Genomic DNA, 22,154 nt, shown 5'->3' on the forward strand with positions numbered 1-22,154 from the left:
TTCCAATGAATAAAATGTAGAGGAGAAAAAAAACATTTGAAAATAGCAGATCTACAAGCTCAATTGTGAGCTTGTAGATTGACTATTTTCAAATGTCCGAAAAGTAGGCCTGTATATGGCCGAAATGTAGTCTATATAGGGTTGAAATGATTTGTAATTATAGTCAAAATGTAACTAAAATGAGCCAGTTGAATTTGAACGGCTCTTCGCTCTTTGAAAGGAACGGATCATCCCAGAGATCCAGCTCACTTCATCGAGCCATAAATCCCATCTCTACTGACAGCTTCAGCGCAGCGGCTTGTCGTTGCCATGGATACAAGCACGGTTTTCGCTGACGAACGTGATGATGCCGTCCAATCAGAATTAGCTGTCGTGTCCCACAGTTGAAGGGTGAATAACGGCGAGCCACGGCGGTCAAAAAGACAGCGGATGAGTCAGTCTGCAGGAAACAACATACACGAAACCGAAAGAGGTGACTTTTCTCATGTTCTTGTATTATACTATCGTTTCTGGTCTGTAGTTGTCATGTTGGAGCACATTGTGTAAACTAGAGTGTAACTTGTATTGCATTGTGTTGTAATTGTCTTGATTTAGTAGGCTCATGCTGCTAGCAAAGCCATTATTAGCTCCTCTCACTCTAGTGTTGGCGAAAGTGTATGGATGCTTCTACTACAGTGCTTTGTGTTCACTGTGTTTGATGATCACAGTACGCAAGCATTGTTTTTCTTGGCCTAGGGTTAGCCAAAAAATATAAAAAGTACTTTAATACAGTACTGTACTTTTTAGCATCGCTACGCATCCTGACCTGTAGGTCCCCAATAAAGTTTATTACATTTGTGCATCACTATAAATCTCCTAAAACTTTTTTATTTTTTATTTTTATTGATTGATTGAATTCTTTAACAGTGTGCACTTTAGCAGTGTGTACGATTATGCAATCTAAAACGTATGTTAAAGGAGGGGGCTTGTCTCCCATGCATTCCCCATACCCCTTAGACAAGTTAATGAAAAACAGAGCCTAGTTGCAATGAGATCCAGGCAATGGCTGTGATGTTGACATATCATCAGCCTCTTTCTGTTTCTCTATCTGAATAATTGTAGATACACAGATAGAGAGAGACACTGATTTCTGTATCTAGACCAGGGGTCATCAACAGGGGGTCCGGGACCCCTAGGGGGTCCTCAGAGTTACTAAAGGGGGTCCTCCAAATCTGTGTGATAGAAACTTTTTTTCTCCTTTTTTATATTAACCTACTGTCCCTAAATATAGCCAAAAATAGCAGATCTACAAGCTTATAGATCGGCGTTTTTTTGGCAGAGAGGTTTGGCGTATTGGGGAAAAAGAGCAGACTAAGTACACAGTGAAAGGTCAACTTTATTAAGTATTGACAGTTCAAGTGGTTAAATATCTGAAAACACAAATTGACATGAATCCAAAATACACTGATGATCAAACAATATGGAATCTATTAAAAGGTTGTGGGGGTCCCTGCTTCATCTCTCTCTCAACTAAGGGGTCCTTCCTTGGCCTGAAAACATTGAAGACCCCTGATCTAGACTATTTCTAAGATGGTCTGTGTCTGCCTCTTTCAATTCATCTCATAGAATGACGAGACCAACTCCCAGGGGCAGCTACAGCTATAAGGAGTGGGGTTGTCTAGTCCTCCTCCTCTCCTACCTACTGTGTGTCCACTCACATGCGGAGCCAATGACAGAGGAGGATGAAACACATGCACAGGTGGACCATGCTCACGGTCGTCTGGACAGGAACATGGTGCAAGACAAAGAGTGAGTTACAGCAAGGGTGGGGTCCTCAGAGTTACTACAGGGGGTCCTCCACTGCGAGGCGCTGTGAGCTTGTAGATCTATTTTTGGCAGAGCTTTGGAGGGGGAAAAGAGCAGACTAAGTACAGTGAAAGGTCAAGTGCTGTCAAAGAATGAAACTATATGGAATCTATGATAAGGTTGTGGGGGTCCCACTCCCTGCTTCATCCCTCTCTCAACTAAGGGGTCCTTGGCCTGAAAATGTTGAAGACCCCTGTTGTAAGCATTACTTTTAGTTTGACTCGGCTCCACAGATAAATATTGTGAAAATTGTAGAAGCTCACAACGCCTCGCATTGCGAGGCATTGTGAGTTTGTAGATTGGCTATTTTCACACACAATTAACAATGTTCCCCAAAACAATTTGCCAGTTTGGGAACCACTGAGTTACAGAAACTCTAATATCTGTGCTCTGTGGGAGATGACCAGCACTGGCCTATTTGCATAGAACATTGAACTTTGAACACTGTTTGTTTAACCTTGCTTTTTGCTTTTAATGCTGTTTGGGTTACTGTGCAGCTCTGGGAAATCCATTTGTAAATACAGTACAGCCTTGCAGAATGCAGGCGCTGTGTTGAAAACTATTACAAATTCACAAATGCTGTCATTTCATAAGTTGTGGCGTTTGCTATTGTGAGGAATAACCTTGATAATGGTCTTGCTTGGTTTATTGAATACTTTATTAGCAGTTGGAATGGAATATGAAAAGCACAGAACAGTACAGTTCAGATACAAGGTCTACTAATGGGATTTGAAACCCAAGAAAGCATTATGGCTTGTTTACATTGGGGTCCTTTGTTCTCAATTCATTTCTGATGCTTATACTGTATAGAAAAGCCACTATCAGTCACTTGTAGGGATGTCACAGACTCACGGTGTGGGAAATGTCCTACCGGTTATTAAATGCACGTCAACACCGGTACAACCGGTAACACCAGTAGCCCACTTGAATTACTTGAATTATATTGTACGTGACATGTTTCAGCTCAAACAGCCTTCATCACTATTGGGCTGTTAAGTATGACATCATTTTGTAGGCAGAGGAGAATTTCTGCCCCCAGTTTCCGTGAATCTTTTTACTATTTTTACTATTTACAAATTTATCTTCTCTTTGTTGTTGAAAGGAAAGTGTTAGAATTATACTTTAGTCGTTATTTTTGTCTCAGATCTGTTGAAATAGCGAGGGACAGAAAATGCTCTGGGGGCAGAGTTCTCCTCTGCCTACAAAATGATGTCACGGCTTAAAAGCCCCATATGAATAAGATGAGAGCACATCGTATACAGGTTGATTTGAAGTAAATAAAGCACACATACTCAAGTGTAATCTCACCCTACGGAGTTCAATGAGTTCAATGAAACCCTCAACTCAACTTAAGTGGCGTTTCCATAAAGCTACTTTTTGCGCATTAACGGCTTATTCGCAAAAATATTTTTATGGAAACACTTCCAAATGCGAATAAACTTTCATTATCCGCAAAAAAGATTATCCGCTTGGAGGAGGAGGATTTTGAGGCTTAATCAAATAAACTAAATGCGCATAAGTGAATGGAAACGGGTCAGACAATAAATGCGAATAATATATGACGTTCTGGTCGGTGCGCGACTGGCTCTGGGTCGGGATGCGTGTGCAGCGAGTCACAGCAGTGCCCTCACATCTCTCGGTCTGAAAAATTCAGCCCCATCCCAGCTCTGTGCACTGTGTGCAAGCCCGCGGGAAGTGTTTACAGCAGGTCGGTCAGATGGACCCAGGCAGGATCTCCCAAGAATCGCATTTCACCAGTTTAATGGAAACGGGCTAAATTCGCTTTGTCTTAAAGCGCATTTCTGATAATTCGCTTCCCTAATTCGAATAAGTTTATGGAAACGCCACTTAAGTCCCCCCAACGCCAAACCCCCAAGTAAGTGAAAGTGATGAAATCTTGACACCACTATGTGTCTGCACTGTCCAAAAAAACAGTTATATCCGTGTGTAAGAAACCTACTCAGTAAAACCGGTAACACAGGGTACCGTGGCAACCATAGTCACTAGCAGTAATTGTTGTGAATGATGAGAAAACATTAAATCCAGTTAAGATACAACATACAAGTTATGTTCTGAGAAAAGCATAGCATTTGAAATGGAAACTTTGAAGAAGATATCCTGTCTTCTGATAAATGGCCATCTTTCCAAATAATAAGACTAAATCCTCTGTCTATGGATGATTGTTATCACATGGCCCCTGACTATTTCTCTGTTTCCTGTGTGTTTTCCTAAAGCCACATCATGGAGCATTTAGATGGAGTGATAAACAAACCAGAGAAAGAGATGTCAAACCAGGAACTCCAGCTGCACTATTTTAAGATGCACGATTATGACGGCAACAACCTGCTGGATGGGCTGGAGCTGGCCACAGCCATCACACACGTACACAAAGAGGTGTGCATGCATCTTTGTGCATTACAGTGTTGATTTTGACAGCAAATTTAGATTTTGTGTTATTCATAGTAATTTGAATATATATATATATATATATATATATATATATATATATATATATATATAATATATATAATTTTAGTTTTAGACACATTTTAGTCAGCCGAAAAGCTTTAGTTTTAGTCTAGTTTTAAATATCATAAGATTTTAATCGCCTAAATCTACAGTTGATTTTGTCGACAGATTTATTTTGGCAGGCCTCAATTGTGTCGTAATGACTTGTACTGACTTGTAGATCTGAGTGCAACCAAACATGAAATTACTTGTCTTTTAGTTCTACTGAATTTCTTCTCCACTAGTCCCTCCCATTTTAGTCTAGCTTTTATTTGTTGATGAAATTATTGTCAGTATGTTTAGTCTAGTCATCATAGCTTATTTTTATTCCGTTGTTGTCAGTGAAAAAATATTATTTCGATGTCGATTATTTAAATTTTATTATTGGCATAGTTTTAGTCGACAAAATCAACACTGAGCTTGTAGATCAACTATTTTCAACACAGTATAAATGACGTTTACATTGAAAAGATATATAATGTTTTCCCTTATAATTACTTGCCTGAAATGGGCACTCTGCGTTGAAAGTGGTAAAAACAAAGATGTCCTTTTTTTCCTCCATTAGGAGAGGGGAGAGGACAGCCAGCCAATGAAAGAAGAGGACCTCATCAACCTAATCGATGATGTGTTGAGAGACGATGACAAGAACAACGACGGTTACATAGACTACGCAGAGTTTGCCAAGTCACTGGAATAGAAGGGTAGACACAGAGTCACTACTGGGGTCGTGTGTCAGTGTCACACAACCGCACCAAAGCAATCTATAAAGAAGGAAGTGTCAAGAATGCTGTGCGAGCGTACTGGAGAGCTGAACTGAAAAGCTGGCCTAGTGGTGAACAGGCAGGCTACAGCTTGGTCTTCCTCCGACTCTTCGTATTGCAACAAGAATTGTCGGTAGTCCATGTGTTCTGTGAGCATCATTAACAGCTACGTCAATTCTTACGTTGGTTTTGATGCAACCTTATGGCAGACGAGAGGCCGGTTCACTGCCTTGGAAATGAAATGGTAATACTTTAGCAAGGAATAGTTAGAATAGATTCTGCAAATGCCATCCTAACTGTTTATTCTAAACATTAGATTCGAATGGATTCTCAAAAGCTGTGAAGTGACATTTTCTGCTCCCTCCTTCTTTATAGATTCCTTGCTCCTGTCTCTGTAAAACACATGTAGCACATGAAGGACGTCGCTGTAGAAATTGTGCCTTGTGCTTAAGACATCCTGATAGCCCAGTAGCACCCACACAGTGTGATCAATGCAACTGCCAGGTTCCTGTAGCGCATTCATGCAGGGACTGAATCACCATCAATCATATTCTAGCTGAAGGAATACCTTTGCTGTGTTAACCTCCGACATTGTGGACCAAGCAACCATGTTTCATCATGTCACCTCATTGCTTTCTTGAGATATTAAGACAAAAGGTGGACCTAATAACTGTCTTGAGGCCAATTTCTACTTTGTTGTGTGACCATGTTGCTCGCTGGAAATCACCTGTGTTATTTTTACAGCGCGGCGCTGTGTTATGTGTATGTGTGTGCGTAAATATCCTAGGATAATCTCGCAATCTGCTGGTCCGATCAGAGCCAAATACAGTATATTGTGCACGCTGCCAGTAAGCCAAAGAAGTACCTTCCTGCATTTTCTTTTATGTTTTATATTTTTGAAAATATTTAACTTTTGATTTTATAATGGAAGTCGAAGGCGGTCAGAACGGACTGAAACCTTGCCCAAATATGGAGATGACTGACATAATAGTACCGACGTCACTGGCCACAGATGAACTATATCGATATCTTTGCTGTCGGGCAGAAATATCTTAACTCCATATTCAGACTTTTTGTGTGTTTTTGTAAATTAACACCCTACTTGATCTCACTACAGTGTCACACATAAGTAGCAGATCTGCAAGCTCGAATCGCAGCACGACGAGACATGTTTTGAGCTCGTCGATCTTCTACTTTTGCTATTTTTGAATTTTGAATCCTGAAAAGTAACAGTTTGACATAATGGGGTTTCCACCTGACAGAGACAATCTCGTTGTCGGGTGGAAAACCTGTCCAAAACGTGTTTTTATTATGATTACAAAAACATTGTGAAAATAGCCTGATTTAGATCAGCTATTTTCACTACCTTTGTGTGACACTGTGTGACAAAACGTTCAAATATGTGGTCCAAGATCCACACGATCAGACCCCTTCTTGTTCTGTTGAAAATCAATGATTTCCGCCGAGCTACACAGTCGTATGACAAAGTTTAAATTAGGCTTTAAAGTGGCCTTTACTAGATGTTTCTGCTGTCTGTGTTGAAGTTTGCATAGAGAGCTTTAGCTGCCATTCTTGAATGCATGAGATGGTTTGGAATCCTTTTTTTTTTAGGTAATTAACTTTTAGGGGACATGCAGAGAAATGTGGAATTGAATGTTGAAAATTAGATCTTCATGTGACTTGCCAGAGTGGCATCCCAGATCCACTTGAAAGTTAGCAATCATGTTGAACGCAGCACAACATCACAATCATTTAAACCACTTTATCCATATTGTTATACTTGCTATTCAAAGCTTGTACATCTGCTATTTTTGAAAAACAGGCCAAATACATATTGATATGGGGGTCCTCGACATGAAAAGGTTTGAGAACCACCGGCGTAAGATAACATACACGCATCTCCAACGTAATCTAGCATAGTCTACAGTACCTTAACTGAACCCATGTCTGTGCTCCCGCGAGCTGATACTTGAGATTAATTTGTCATCACAGAATGAATGTAAATCTGAGCCATGTGTAATATTCTTCATCACTGGATAACTTAGAACTTTAGGCTGATTTATACAAATGACACTGTCATTTTCAGCCATTTAGTCTTCACGGCATATTGGTAGACCAATGTTTGATCCACAGCAGTGTTCTGCCACTGTAAGATTCAAACGTAAACCTTTGGTTCAGGCATTCAGTAAAGCTGTGGTGTTATTCTGCGTACCATTACACACATACTGTAGCCTGGGTTCTGTCGCTCTGAATATTAGCATCTTGTTAGCAACATATATTTATATAAATGTTTGTGTGACCAAACCCACTTGTGCGGTCACCGGTCAGTCCATCTGTACTATATTATGAGTGTTTCTTACAGATGATCTCTATTTTTGTCATTCAGTATTGTTTGTTCAAATAATCGAGGTTGTTTGAATGCAGATATTTAAATGACCATGTTGCTTTGGCAGATACAACTGTGTTGTCTCTGGAATGTGATCTATTATATTAAATGCTGTCAAATTACAGTTACAGATGTTCATCTTATCTTTTGTTCCCCATCTCTAAATCTTGTACTAAGATTGTCTGTTTGAGCCAAACCACTGAGCAAGCACTCAGTAGTAAACATCTTTACTTATTAAGTGCAAGTTGTTTGATACAGTAAAATCACAGTGTTTACACAGTCAAATTAATACTCTGGATATAGCTGTGTGCAATACTACAAAACATACATTATTTCTGCTCTAAATATGTCAAAATGCTTTTGCTGTGGGAGAGCTAAACTATATTTCTCTGAAGTAAAATGTTCAGATAATGATCAAGACATTTCTTTTGTAGAAGATTGTTCCTATCTTTACAAAAAATACAAATGTTATCTGCCTCCCTTCTGTATACCAAATCACATATTGGTTGCATTTACAGTCAAGTAGATGGACAGTGTTTCTATTCATGACGGTACATGATATACCATTAGAAATACATAGCCCCACAATGAGTTGTTTCAATTCACACTAGATATTTATTAATAATAGTAGGGGTTTCTTTATTAGAGTTGAGAGGAACACATTATATTCATTTTGAAAAGGAAATTAGGCACCTGAAATTCCTCAGTCAATGTTTCCAAAACATAGATTTTGGAAACCTAGAACCAGACAAACATATTTGTCTCTGTGTGGAAGGGTCACTCTGGAGAGACAGACCATGATTCATGGGATTATTCAAGGAGTGGTCTGTGTGTTTTTAAAGTTTCTTGACTCTGGTCAGGGACGCACACAATGATAAGCACGGCTAACATGTGCCTGTATAAATCCAGAGGACTCTGTCAGGTAAGGGAACTTTCATGTGCATTGGTGCCACCCAGTGGAACAGCCTGGACACTGCGACCAAATTGCTTGGCTAATGGAAAAGGTTCCAGTCTGATTTGTTTTGAATGTTAGTATTAAGGTTTGTTTTGTTGTCTCCACCAGCCGAAGGCATGGGGGAGAGTATGTTTTCCCCTCCGTCCGTCCGTCCGTGCGTGCGTCCGTCCGTCCGTCCGTCCGTCCGTGCGTCCTCGCAGTTTGTGAGCAGCTAATCTCAGTCGCCGTTGGCACGGTCGCTGCCAAAGTGAGCACACACATTCCCTGGATGCCAATCTAGAACCTCTGCCCTAAATTTTTCAAATGGGCCTTTTCTAGCGCCACCTAGTGGCCGATGTTCGCAAAACACATTTCTGTGCACTACTCTTACAGATTTTGTCCAAAAATCCTACAAATCGGTAGGCAGTATCTCGACAGTCATGTGATCGACACAGATCTGTCCGATTTTGCATATTCCATCCTGATTGGCTAAGATTGGCTTCCAAAGTTTGTAGGATTGAGCCGTTTTGAACAAAATGCCTCAAATCACAAACGCAAAGTGCAATTATCATGAAATCGCACACACACGTTCCCACTAGGCCGAGGAAGAAATGCCACTTATTTTTTTTTAAATCAGCCTCATGGTGGCGCTATAACAGGCCGATTCGTGGTTTTACCTATAACTCCACCGATCAGTTTCAAACTTTGTAAGCGCACTCCCTAGAGGCTAATGATAAACCTTTGCCCTGCATTTTTCACATCAGCCTTTTATAGCGCCACCTTTGGGCCGACATATGTAAAACACATTTTTGGATATTACTCCTTGAGATTTTATGCAAAAATCACACAAATCGGTACACAGTATCTCTATAGTCATGTGATCAAGTCCGATCAGTCTGATATTTCATATTCCATCCTGATTGGCTAATTAGCTTCCAAAGTTTGCAGGATTAGTTTGCGTGGCGCCGTGAGGAGGGAGAAGGCGACTTGTTGGGAGCTCCGCAAACAATTGTCTGAGAACAGTTGTTTATTTAGCGACAAACTGATATTTTAGCAGTATCTAGTTTGGTGATAGGACCTTGATTACAAACTAGTGTTTTGTAACATCAGTTTAGTATAGTTTGGGGACCTTGACAGCTGTACAATGACGAGACTCACCTACAGCAAGAACATGCTACTAACCATCAGAGAAGTGAGCCAAACTCACCGCGGGAGACCTACGGATCCCATCTCCCTGATCCCCGAACTACGGCGGAGGAAGAGAGGCAGGCGAGCCGGTGTCCTGGTCCGGTTGAGGCGGCGTGCACACCGTGCTCCACTCCCTAGCATGCTACTGGCCAACGTACGGTCTTTGGAAAATAAACTGCATGAACTGCGTGGTCGGATATACTTCCAGTCTGACATCAAGAACTGTAATGTCATTTGCCTTACGGAGACCTGGTTGTCAGCTGGAGCACCGGATCACGCCATCGATGTCCTGGGGTTCTCTGTCCATCGGGCAGATCGAGACAGGGCTCTCTCCGGGAAGAAGACGGGTGGAGGTGTTTGTCTCTTGGTCAACCGAGCCTGGTGTGACCAGGGGAATATTGTGACAGTCGGAACAGCCGCGACCCGCGACCTCGAGTACATCATGCTGCAGTGTCGTCCCGGTTGGCTTCCAAGGGAATTTACGTCGGTTACCATCGCCGCTGTCTATATCCCACCGCACGCCAACACCGACACGGCGATTGAAGAGCTCCACACCGCGATCAGCAGGCAGGAGACTCGTCAGCCGGATACAGCGCTTGTTGTGGCTGGAGATTTCAATCGGGCAAATCTCAAAAAAGTTTTGCCTAAACTCCAACAGCACATCAACTTTGGAACGCGAGGTGTAAACACGCTGGACCACTGCTACAGTCCCTTCCGCAATGGTTACAGAGCCCTCCCCCGTCCTGCTTTTGGCAAATCCGATCACTGTTCCATCCTGCTCCTCCCCGCCTATAGGCAGAGACTGAAACGGGAAGCCCCTGTCTATAGGACGGTACATCGCTGGTCAGACCAATCAGAAGGCATTCTCCAGGATTGTTTTGACAACACTGACTGGGATGCGTTCAAGGCTGCAGGAAATCTGAATGACTATACAGACACTGTCACCAGCTACATTAGAAAGTGCACAGAGGATGTTGTCCCTATGAGGAAAATTAAAATCATGCCTAACCAGAAACCATGGCTGAATGCTGATGTGCGGTTAGCTCTCCATACTCGGCTTGTAGCCTTTCAATCTGGTACTCAAGATGAGTATAAAAGGGCTCAGTACTCACTCAGGGCAACAATCAAAAGGGCAAAGAGGGAGTATAGTCAGAAAATGGAGTCCAATCTCGTCACTACAAACCCGAGACACCTATGGTGTGGACTCCAGGCTATAAGTGACTATAAGGGGAAAACAAATCAAACCCCACAAATAACACCTACCCTCCCAGATGAACTTAACTCATTCTATGCCAGGTTTGATTCCTCTGTCAGATCCACTAGCACGACTGGCCCCTCCCTCACCTCCACCCTTGTGGGAGAGCAGACCCCCCCTCACCCCCCCTCTGTCGCCGAGCAGCCCCTTACCATCAGTGAGGCTGACGTCCGCCGCTCCTTTCGTCGGATTAATCCTCGCAAGGCAGCCGGCCCAGACGGCATTCCTGGACGCGTCCTGAAAGCTTGCGCCCACCAGCTGGCAGGGGTGTTCACGGGAATATACAACAAGTCTCTCTCCCTCAGAACTGTTCCCACCTGCTTCAAGTCCAGTACTATTATTCCCATCCCCAAACAGCAAAAAGTGACCAGTCTCAATGACTGGCGCCCCATAGCCCTCACCCCTATAGCCAGTAAGTGTTTCGAGGATCTGGTAAAAGCATTGATGTGCCCCATGCTTCCCCCCACCCTGGACCCCTTGCAGTTCGCTTATCGCTCCAACAGAAGTACGGAGGACGCCATAGCACACGTCCTTCATACTGCCCTCTCCCACCTGGAGGGAAAGAACACTTATGTGAGAATGCTTTTTGTTGATTACAGCTCGGCGTTCAACACCATAATACCATCTAGGCTCGTCAGTAAGCTCCAGGACCTGGGTCTGCCTGCAGGCCTGTGTGACTGGATCCTGGACTTTCTGACGGGCCGCCCCCAGGTGGTGAGAGTGGGCGACTGCACCTCCTCATCGCTGACTCTGAGCACAGGAGCGCCACAGGGCTGTGTACTCAGTCCACTCCTGTACTCCCTCTACACACACGACTGTGTGGCGCTGCATCCTACAAACACCATCGTCAAGTTTGCAGACGACACGGTGGTGGTGGGGCTGATCTCCAAGGATGACGAGGCAGCGTATAGGGAGGAAGTGAGCAACCTGGAGCAGTGGTGTGGAGAGAACCATCTCCACATGAACGTCTCCAAAACCAAGGAGGTCATTGTGGACTATAGGCGGGGGAGGGAGCTACAACCTCCTGTCACCATCAACGGAGCTGTGGTGGAGAGGGTGGAAACTTTTAAGTACCTGGGGGTGAACATTCATGAGAAGCTGACGTGGGAGGTACATACATCTCTGGTGGTCTCCAAGGCACAACAGCGCCTGTACGGACTCAGACGCCTTAAGAAGTTTGGACTGAGTCCGCACACCATCAAGGCCTTCTATCGGGGGACAATCGAGAGCTTGCTGACAAGCAGCTTCACCAGCTGGTATGGGAGCTGTACCGACAAGGACCATAAGGCCCTCCGAAGGGTGGTGCGCACAGCTGAGCGCATCACTGGCTGTCAGCTGCCCAGCCTGGAGGAGCTGTACACACAGCGCTGCCTCAGGAAGTCCCTGAGGGTCATTAAGGACCCCACACACCCCCACAAAGAACTTTTTGTGATGTTGCCTTCAGGGAAGAGGTATCAAAGCATCAAAGCGAGCACGAGTAGACTGAAGAACAGTTTCCTACCCCAGGCTGTTAGACTGCTAAACGAGTCTATGAAATGAACATTTCTGTGGTGCCAAGGCCTTGTATGTTGTCTGTGGTTCTTTTAAACTGTTTTTAACTGTTCTTAACTTTAGATACATTTATTATTGTTATTTATGTACCGTTTTTAATTATGTGTTATGGAGCACCCCCCCAACACAAGTTTTTCACAGTGCATGTACTTGTACATTCCCTTGTGACAATAAACATCTTGAATCTTGAATCTTGAATCTTGAATCTTGAAAGGATTGCTCCGCTTTTGAACAAAATGCCTCAAGTCATCAACGCAGCTTGCGATTACTGTGAAATTTGCCACACATATTCCCACTAGGTCAAGGAACAAATGCTACCTTTTTCACATTGGCCTGTTATAGCTCCACCATTAGGTAGACTTTAGCAAAACACATTTTTGGAACACAATGCTTCAAATCATGCATGCAGCGTCCGATTGCCATGAAAGATCTAAGGTGAAGAACATATGCCACCCTTTTTACATTGGCCTATTATACAGTAGCACCACCAGGACGCACAGCCTGGTGGAGACCTGTGCTCGGAAGAGCACTGCTTCTAGTTTTGATATGATGTGATGTCTCTGGTTAGAGACTGTGTTAAGAAGAGTTAATTTAACATACTTTAGTCAGGTTTTTTGTGAGGACCACAATGGATATACGTCCTGGACTTTGTTGTTTTATCCTTGATGGTTTTAACCCTTACTCTTGTATCCATTGTCTGTATGGTTATTACTTTCAAATCTGAGAGCAATTCATCACTGTCATATTTGAAGGCAGAGCTGGTTTTCCTTGCTACCATCTTACACACTCAAAAAACACACCCGCGTTGCTCACTTCACACTAGAAAATACTGTTCCTGAAGACTCAGAGTGGGTTCGAGTACAGTATGATGATGATGATGATGTATAGATCGTCATGGAGGTTATATTGTCTAATCAGAAAATGGATGGATAGGGACGTACACAATCATACACATGGACGTACATAAAGTCACGTATTGGAGCGACTAGCACCGCTCAAAAAATAATGTAATCGGTCATTAAGCTTTCTTTTTGGGGATAAAAAGAAAAAATCACACCCGTGTGAAGTGGAGCTGTGTGTGTGTGTGTGTGTGTGTGTGTGTGTGTGTGTGTGTGTGTGTGTGTGTGTGTGTGTGTGTGTGTGTGTGTGTGGATCATGTGTACCGATTTTTGTGACATTTGAAGAAAATATGTAGGAAAAGGAGCAAAAAGTGTGTTTTGGAGAAAATTCAAGATGGCGGAAAATCTATCATGGCGCAAATGGGCGTGGCCTATATGGGGAGATGCGTCATGACCCAAGGAATCCAGGGAAAAAATATTTTTAATTTTCCGACCTACGGTTCAAGAGTTACAGGCCAAAACGTAAAGTGGGGTGTTATGGCGCCACCATGCGGCCAAATGACACAATTATTTTTTATTTAATCCTTGAAATCATTATGAACCTCCTCTCCAAGTCTTGAAACTCTAGCCCCTATGGTTTGCGAGAGACAAATAATTGAATGTGAGTTTTTGCGATTCCCATTATAAGTCAATGGGGAAAATTAATTCACTAATAAATTAATATCAATTAAACTATTGAACCTTTCTCTTAGCAAGTTACTAGCCCACGTTTCCCGAGTAAGCCGGTCGATTTGACATATGGCGCGAGTGTGTGGTGGCAAAACTGTGGGACTAGTAGCGCGCCGAAGTTTAGGAAGTTCAGGCTACATACAGACACACAGACAGACACACAGACACACAGACAGACCCACACGGCCACGTATAGGGAGCCTGTGCTTCACACAGCTCCAAAAAAGATCAAACTAGAAGCAGTGCTCTTCCAAGCACAGGTCTCCACCAGGTCAGGTATGTTTTTGTGGCCTCCTGGTGGCGCTAAATGTGAAAAGGGTGCCATGTCTTCTTTGGCCTCTGCAATGTGACGCTAGTTTGGCAAAAGTGGACCTGCTGGTGGCGCTATAATAGGCCAACGTGAAAAAAGTGGCATTTGTTGCTTGACCTAGTGGGAATGTGCGTGCAGAATTTCTGTGTACTGTAATCACAAGCTGCGTTCATGATTTAAGTCATTTTGTTAAAAATGGACCAATCCTGCAAACTTTGGAAGCCAATGTTAGCCAATTAGGATGGAATATGAAATATTGGACAGATCCGGACAGATAACTATAGAGATACTGTGTACTGATTTTAATGATTTTTGGATAAAATCTCAAGGAATAATAGGAAAATAATTGTTTTACATAAGTCGGCCTCCTTCTAGTGGCGCTATAAAAGGCAGAGATTAGCTGGTAACAAACTGAATGGATGGACGGACGGACGGACAGGGGTGAAAACATAGTCTCCCCATGCCCTCGGCCTGGTGGAGACAATAATATTGACTTCTTATTCATGTTTCTTTTTATCTTAGCTCCAGTGAGAGACAGGGTCTAGAGCTGACATGGAGAACACGGGTGACGTGAGGCTGGTGGGCGGAGCTCCGATGCTCCTCAGTGGGCTGTACCATTCCTCGTGCTGGTGGGGGGTCGCCGGCTGTGGCTGCACTGCGGGACACGGGCACTGGCTGACGACGGGGCCTGGGTGATGATGGGGGTACCCGCCAGGGGACAGCACCGTGGAGAAGCGGGGGATGTGTGCCAGGGCCTGGGGGTAGTACTGCCGCGCGATGCCTGAGGACTGGACACACATGCCGCCCAGCAGAGCCCCATGGTGTCCCGACATCATGCCCAGAGGATGCACCTTCTGGGAGGCCCGCTCCTGCTTGCGCTGTTTGGCTCGTCTGTTCTGGAACCACACCTGTTTGAAGTGATGAAATGTCAGAAGAAAAAAAGAGGACACGTCAAACAAATCGTTGTTGTCGGGTGGAAACCTTGTATGTCCAAAACTGTTCATTTTGTATTTATCATTAAAAGAAATTCTTTAAAATAGCGAAAATAGCTGATCTACAAGCACACAACGCCTCGTATCGCTATTTTCATTCGTTTTGTGCGACAGTCTTGTATGATGAAGCAGGGCTTTACTTTACGAAAAAACATACAAATTTGAAACTTGGATATACTGTAAAAGGTTTCTGCGAAAGTGACGAGTGACGAAATCCATGTTTTTATGTTTTTGGCTGCATTTGGGTTTCAAACATGCACAAAATGTACATAGGACCCGCACACCATCTTCAACTTGCCAAAAAGGTGGTAATCATTAGACTAATGTGATCTTGTCATCACTGTCAGTATATACACAGTTAATACACATATACAATTCTAATTCAACTAAACAGTGGATCACAATGTATGTAAAACTATACAATATAAGAAAAAAACATCAATTTACCCAATATTAAACCTCAATATATACAAGATAGAAATACAAATAAAATACAGAAGAGAAATCTTGTACAAAAAACACTCTCAATTCACTGTTCAGGCAGGAGATTTGTCCTAGTGCCTGAGAATGAAAAAATTACAATAATTGCGACCGTAGGTCGCATTTACTACCAAAACCTCCACCGGCTGTCCGTCCCTGAGTGAGTGAGTGAGTGAGTGAGTCACACGTCACACGTCACACTTTTGCCCTGCTCATATCTCCACAACCGTTGCCCCCATCCATGCCAAATCTTGCACACACACTCCTTACCTGCCAAACTACAACCTCCAAGGACCCCCGGAGCTCCAGGGACCCCCAGGTCCCTGGGGGACCCCCAGGTGTAAAAAAATGTCCCTCCGTGAGTCACACGTCACACGTCACACTTTTGCCCTGCTCATATCTCCACAACCGTTGCCCCCATCCAGCTCCAGGGACCACCAGGTCCCTGGGTGACCCCCAGGTGTAAAAAAATGTCCCTCCGTGAGTCACACGTCACACGTCACACTTTTGCCCTGCTCATATCTCCACAACCGTTGCCCCCATCCATGCCACATTTTGCACACACACTCCTTACCTGCCAAACTACAACCTCCAAGGACCCCCGGAGCTCCAGGGACCCCCAGGTCCCTGGGGGACTCCCAAGTGTAAAAAATGACCATTTAATGTGCAAAAATGACCAAATCACCACCCCAACGGGGCTGCTCACGGGGAATTCCCGGGGACCACCCACTCCTGGTGCTCCAGAACGGATGCAAAAGTCGTGACGCCCCCAGTGGAGGACCCCCTCCACTGCAGCTCACATAAAATGCCGTAACTCGGGCTAGGAGCGTCCGGGAGAGCCGGGGCCGGTACCTATTTGTCCGCAACGCGGACACCCCACCCCTCATTTGTCACATGGACCTCTTCTAGCGCCACCATGAGGCCGATTCTTGCAAAACACATTTTTGGACACTGCTCCTACAATTTTTGCCCTAAAATCACGCACATCGGTACACAGTATGTCTACACATTGCCCACACAACTAGGAACCAATGGCAGTTACAGCCCTCTTTGTGTATACATGTGACCTACGGTCGCTTATCTCCCGATTAGGGAGTCTTACTGGTTAGAATACATTACAGCATCACATTAAGTAAAAGTTTGTTGTTAAGTCCCTTAGGTGCAAGAGTTTGTAGGTGGTGTATCCAGAACGCTTCACGTTGTTTCAATAGTACATCCAGGTTACCTCCCCTCTTGGGGAGGCAAACCTGTTCGATGCCTATAAAGCGAAAGCTTGTCATGTCACGTTTACAATCATTAAAGTGGACAGCGACGGGATAATCCCGATCGTTCCTTCGAATAGAGCTTTTAGGCTCGCTCATTCTCTGTTTGAGTTGTCTAGACGTTTTGCCTACCAGTCCACAAGGACTGTCTGCATTTGGGTAAAATTCCATTGTGACTTTCTACTAAGCACATTACCTGCACGTACCATGAAAAGGCATCAGTTTCTCTCTTTCTTGCTCAAAGACACTTCGAGATGAAACCGGGGGAGCTGGGGATCGAAACAGAAACCTTCAGGCTGCTTCAGCTACTCTACTACTTGCAGACTCCAGAGTCACTCTGACACTATAACGGCACTTAAAATGTTGCATCCTTAGAGGCATTTGTTAATAATGAAACAAACACTGATCTAAAACTTCAGAGTTATTCCTCCAAAGTCGATTGGTGGTGGAGGAAGTAATTGCTTCTCTGTTGGTTTAGGATTAGATTATAAAATCATGCATAATCTATACAGGGAAGGACACTTGGTAGAGTCACTGGACACTTTACTGTGATACGGGTCACTTTTTTACTTTTTTACTTGTCTTTGCTATTTTTCACTTTTTTACTTTTTTACTTGTCTTTGCTATTTGTCTTTTTACATTATTTAAATTATTGTCTTGTTTAAACACACTTTAGGGGTTTGCTCCAATTTCGTTGTTTTTAAACTTGTTTCATTCATTCATTCACTTGACACATTGCCAGGGCTGGAAATGTCAGGAATTTGGAACTCAATTGAATTCCAGTGCATAAGATGTTGTTCCCTACCTGTATGCGCGCCTCGTTGAGTCTGGTCAGGCGTGCCAGCTCCTCGCGGTAGTAGATATCTGGGTAGTGGTTTTGTCCAAACGCCAGCTCCAGTTGTTCCAACTGCTTGTGGCTGAAGGTGGTCCGATGTCGGCGTCTTGCAGGGGACGGATAGGCCCTGCTGTGCCTAGCCAGTCCAACACCCATGGAGGTCTCACATGAAGGCCCCTTCCTGGCTGAGTCTCCAATATCTGCACAGTAAAAATCTTCAGCGTTCATTTAACTCAGCTGAGTGTACAAAAGGACCCCTATGGCAGTGGTTCTCAACCTGTGGGTCGGGACCCCCAGGGGGATCCCCAAATTATTTTGGGGGGTCCCCAGATGATTAACTTAAAAATGTGCAACATTTCTAAAGTGACAATGTAAGGACTTTTTAATAGCCTACATCTGAAATGACAAATTAAACATATGACAAATTGTCAAATATTAGAGGCAGAAATTGTGAAAATAGCCGATCTACATGCTCAAAATGCCTCGCGTTGTGAGGCGTTGTGAGCATGTAGACTACGGCTATTTTAACAATAGAACTGTTTTATACAAAATGTAATACCTCAACTCAACTCTTATAGTGCTCGTCAGGGTGGGAGGTGGGTCCCCGGTTCAAATATGATTATGTTGGGGGTCGCGGCCTGAAAAGGTTGAGAACCACTGCCCTATGGCACTATTTGGTTCCATTTGTACACTCTTCCGAGTTGTACAGGGTGACAGGAAGAGTTTCGGTGCTTGGAATGGACACACAGCGCAAACCATTCTCTTTAATTGGAAACGTGAATTCAGGGACAAAACACTCCCAGCTCGTGTTTCTTGACTCATTTGGTCTCCTTTGGTTTTGTTTAGCATTTTCCCAAATTCACATCATACAGGAAGTGGGCTACATTTGTCCAAGCACATTTCACTGATGGCTTTGTTGAAAAAGAGGGATTACGGCAACTTTTATGGCCTCTAGAGCCATCGGCAACCTGAGAGCCAGAGGGGCTTTGGCTGTCAAAACTGATCTCCTGAGAAAAAGTTACCAGAGACCAACGGATTTGACCAGATTACCACTTACAATAGCTGACAAAGTGACTAATTTGTCAAATTGCGGGAGTGAGGTGACATTCACATAATCCTTTCACATAACGGCGAATGGTGAGAAGAACCTAACTGAAGAAGCTGATGAAAAAAGAAAATGGGATGACTTGTATTAACGTTTTTAAGCCTTGGCTTTTCTATTAACATGTTCAATTAAAGGTATTTACTGATTTACATTAATTAAACGTAATTTAATTAGTGTAGAATATACAGTACAGATTTAGATGTATTTTATATTAGTGACCAACACACTAAATACAACATTAATTCGGATCAGCTTTGGCAGGCAAATAATACTTGGCTGCCAAAGCCAATTGGATAAACATATTATGTTTATCGGATTGAACTTTAATATTTGATTAATTCATTAATTAATGTTGAAATTAGTGTGTTAGCCACTGATGCAATAATAAATCTAATACCTTTATCAGATTTAACTTCATTATTAGACGTATTGGATGAGTGTCTAATACACCAACTACAAATACCTTACTGATTTACTGTATGTAATAAAGGCATTGTCACCTTACTTCAAAGTCTACTGAATTGTCTTCATAGCTCCTTCATCTGGGTAACTAACTAATACAGAGTCACTGGCATCTTTATAATCTGAGCATTAATTCATCCATTGGCAACTCTGAGAGTGTCCAAATACAAATCTGAGTTAAATTAACAATTTCAACCCCAGCATCTCTATTCTGGGAGAACATTCACCAGAAATAGCATATTATCAGTTCTAAAGTGTTTCGGTGTTGAAGGAAACAAGAGCATACACATATTCTGTTAAGTAAATGTCCAGAATTCAAAAGTTTAAGGTAAAAGTACAAAAGTGTTGGCGTCAAAATAATATGTAAAATTAGGCTACTCACTAAGCACAATGTCCCATTCACATGTTTCCAAATGGATAGAAATTAACTACTAACTAAAGTTTTAAAATAATTGTAGCGGGGTAAAAGCACAATATTTGCCTCTGAGATGTAGAGGAGTAGAAGTAAATGTATTGAAATGTGTAGGCCTAAATACACCAGTAAAGTCAAAAAGACGATCAAAATGGTACCTACCGGTAAGTACAGTGCTCGAGTACATAGTAGGCTACATAATTACTTTCCACCACTGGTTATTTACACTGAAGGATCTTTCAATACATGAGCTCACCTGCACTGGAGCTGACAGTGGCCATGTCAGAGTAGATCTCTACACACTCCCGCTGGCTCTTCCCTGCAGCATCTCCAGCAGCCTTCGCCTGGGCCATGTCTGCAGGTGTGTTCACCCATGGGGCCGTCTCTGGGATCCTTTATGCCTTCAGCCTAGGTGGCCATTATCATCCGCTAGCTATGACATCACACATGTAACAACATTCGCCAACCATTGTGCAAACCGAGCCCTCACCTGTGTGTGTGTGTGTGTGTGTGTGTGTGTGTGTGTGTGTGTGTGTGTGTGTGTGTGTGTGTGTGTGTGTGTGTGTGTGTGTGTGTGTGTGTGTGTGTGTGTGTGTGTGTGTGTGTGTGTGTGTGTGCGTGCGTGCGTGCGTGCGTGCGTGCGTGCGTGTGTGTGTGTGTGTGTGACACTTCCTTTTTAGGCCAGGGGCCAATTCTGATATCTTCACAAATTGGTACCACTCAAGGTAACTGTACGTTTTTTTACATTTTTGTCTTCCTACATGTTTCTAGATTACATTTTGGTATGATAACCCTTTCTGAGACCCAGCAAAATTGATGTTATCAGCCGCTAGAGTCGGTGTCCCGTTAACTTTACTATACAGGGAAAAAAGCAAAAAATGGATCTGCTTTAAGTGGGTCAAACTATGGGGTTTTTCATGATTCTGAATCCATTGCAAGCATCTTTTTTGCACGAAAAACATTCCTTGGGCTAAAATGGTCCCCACAAAATCACTAAACCATAGTCTTGTGGGTCCGTTTGTAGTGCAAAACAGATGCTTGCAATGGATTCAGAATCATGAAAAAACCCTAGTTTGACCCCTCATATGCTACTTAAAGCAGATTCATTTTTTGCTTTTTTTCCCCCTGTAGAGTAAAGTTAATGCATGGGACACCGACTCTAGCGGCTGATAACATCAATTTAGCTGGGTCTCAGAAAGGGTTATCATACCAAAATGTAAACTAGAGACATGTAGGAAGACACAAATGTAAAAAACATATGGTCACCTTGAGTGGTACCAATTTGTGAAGATATCAGAATTGGCCCCTGGCCTATTTTTTTTTTTTTGTGATTAAACTGCCAGGTCCAGTAACCAAATCATTTGAATACTAACTTCTAATCTTTTAGCATCGGATCGTTCAACGTCCAAGGAATCCAGTTTTAAAGTGATCCCTGACTAATACGACAAATATGTCTTAATACATTATAATTGTCCTCTATAACTACGATGTAAAGTTAAAAACACCTTAAATATTTTATTTCTTCTAGAAATAGCTAATCTTTCACTCAGTAGGGGAAATGCCTGTCGCAAGTTGATGATGTCATAAATGTCATGTGTCATTTTTATGGCATGCATGTGCAAAAAAAAAAAAAACACAAACACATTTGAAATATTGATTTTATGCTCATATTAACCATAGGAAGTATTACGTTTGTTTTTATTTTCACATGCATGCCATAAATTCCATAGGGATAGATCACACTTGACATTTATGACATCATCAACTTGCGACGGGCATTTCCCCTATTGAGTGAAAGATTAGCTATTTCTAGAAGAAATAAAATAATTGAGGTGTTTTTAATTTTACATTGTAGTTATAGAGGACAATTATAATGTATTAAGGCATATTTGTCGTATTAGTCAGGGATCACTTTAATGATTGAACCTGGTGGTGCCTTGTTGACATGGTGGGTGGCTTGGAAATGGAGGCTGGTATATGGAAGTGTCGCACCAAATTCTGGGCCCTGGGTACAAGGATTAACTGCGGGCCCCCCATGAATGTTCTTCATAAGGGGAGGGGGTTTAACCCATTTAGACTGGGAACACATTATTACGCATTATTTTATGCTTTAACTATTGAAAAATAGCAGATATAAAAGCTCACAGCTTTTAAATGTATGTTTCTATGTCAGTGGTTCTCAAACATTTTCATGCAAGGACCCCCACATTGATATGTATTTGGCCACGGACCCCCATCTCAAATTATTTGGTTCCAGCGACTCCCCAGAAGCTAAATTTGAGTTACAAATGTTCGCTTAA

The 22,154-nt window shown here is 42.9% G+C and overlaps 3 protein-coding genes across 3 annotated transcripts in view; 1 reads left to right on the forward strand and 2 right to left on the reverse strand.

Moving 5' to 3' along the window:
- Positions 1–9,918, reverse strand: part of ttc7a (tetratricopeptide repeat domain 7A) — a 122,147-nt gene extending 112,229 nt beyond the window's left edge. Inside the window, exon 1 of the mRNA XM_080740176.1 lies at positions 9,617–9,918. Within this exon, the coding sequence (XP_080596302.1) occupies positions 9,617–9,619 (3 nt within the window). The 5' untranslated portion in view covers positions 9,620–9,918. The remainder of the gene's footprint in view (positions 1–9,616) is intronic.
- On the forward strand, positions 397–7,617 carry mcfd2 (multiple coagulation factor deficiency 2, ER cargo receptor complex subunit). The gene is made up of 4 exons (XM_080740147.1): positions 397–472; positions 1,606–1,788; positions 4,080–4,239; positions 4,919–7,617. The coding sequence occupies exons 2-4, from the start codon at positions 1,607–1,609 to the stop codon at positions 5,048–5,050; spliced, it is 474 nt and encodes a 157-aa protein (XP_080596273.1). The 5' UTR covers positions 397–472; position 1,606; the 3' UTR covers positions 5,051–7,617.
- A 4,906-nt stretch (positions 9,919–14,824) lies between the features above and the next one.
- On the reverse strand, positions 14,825–20,207 carry prop1 (PROP paired-like homeobox 1; the record flags this gene model as incomplete). The annotated part of the gene is made up of 3 exons (XM_080740598.1): positions 14,825–15,214; positions 17,846–18,075; positions 20,111–20,207. 3 exons carry the CDS (start codon positions 20,205–20,207, stop codon positions 14,825–14,827), a joined length of 717 nt encoding a protein of 238 aa, XP_080596724.1.
- Between the last annotated feature and the right edge of the window lie 1,947 nt (positions 20,208–22,154).

Source organism: Nannobrachium achirus (genome assembly GCF_963921795.1).
Source record: "Nannobrachium achirus genome assembly, chromosome: 13".
NCBI classification, from domain to species: domain Eukaryota; kingdom Metazoa; phylum Chordata; class Actinopteri; order Myctophiformes; family Myctophidae; genus Nannobrachium; species Nannobrachium achirus.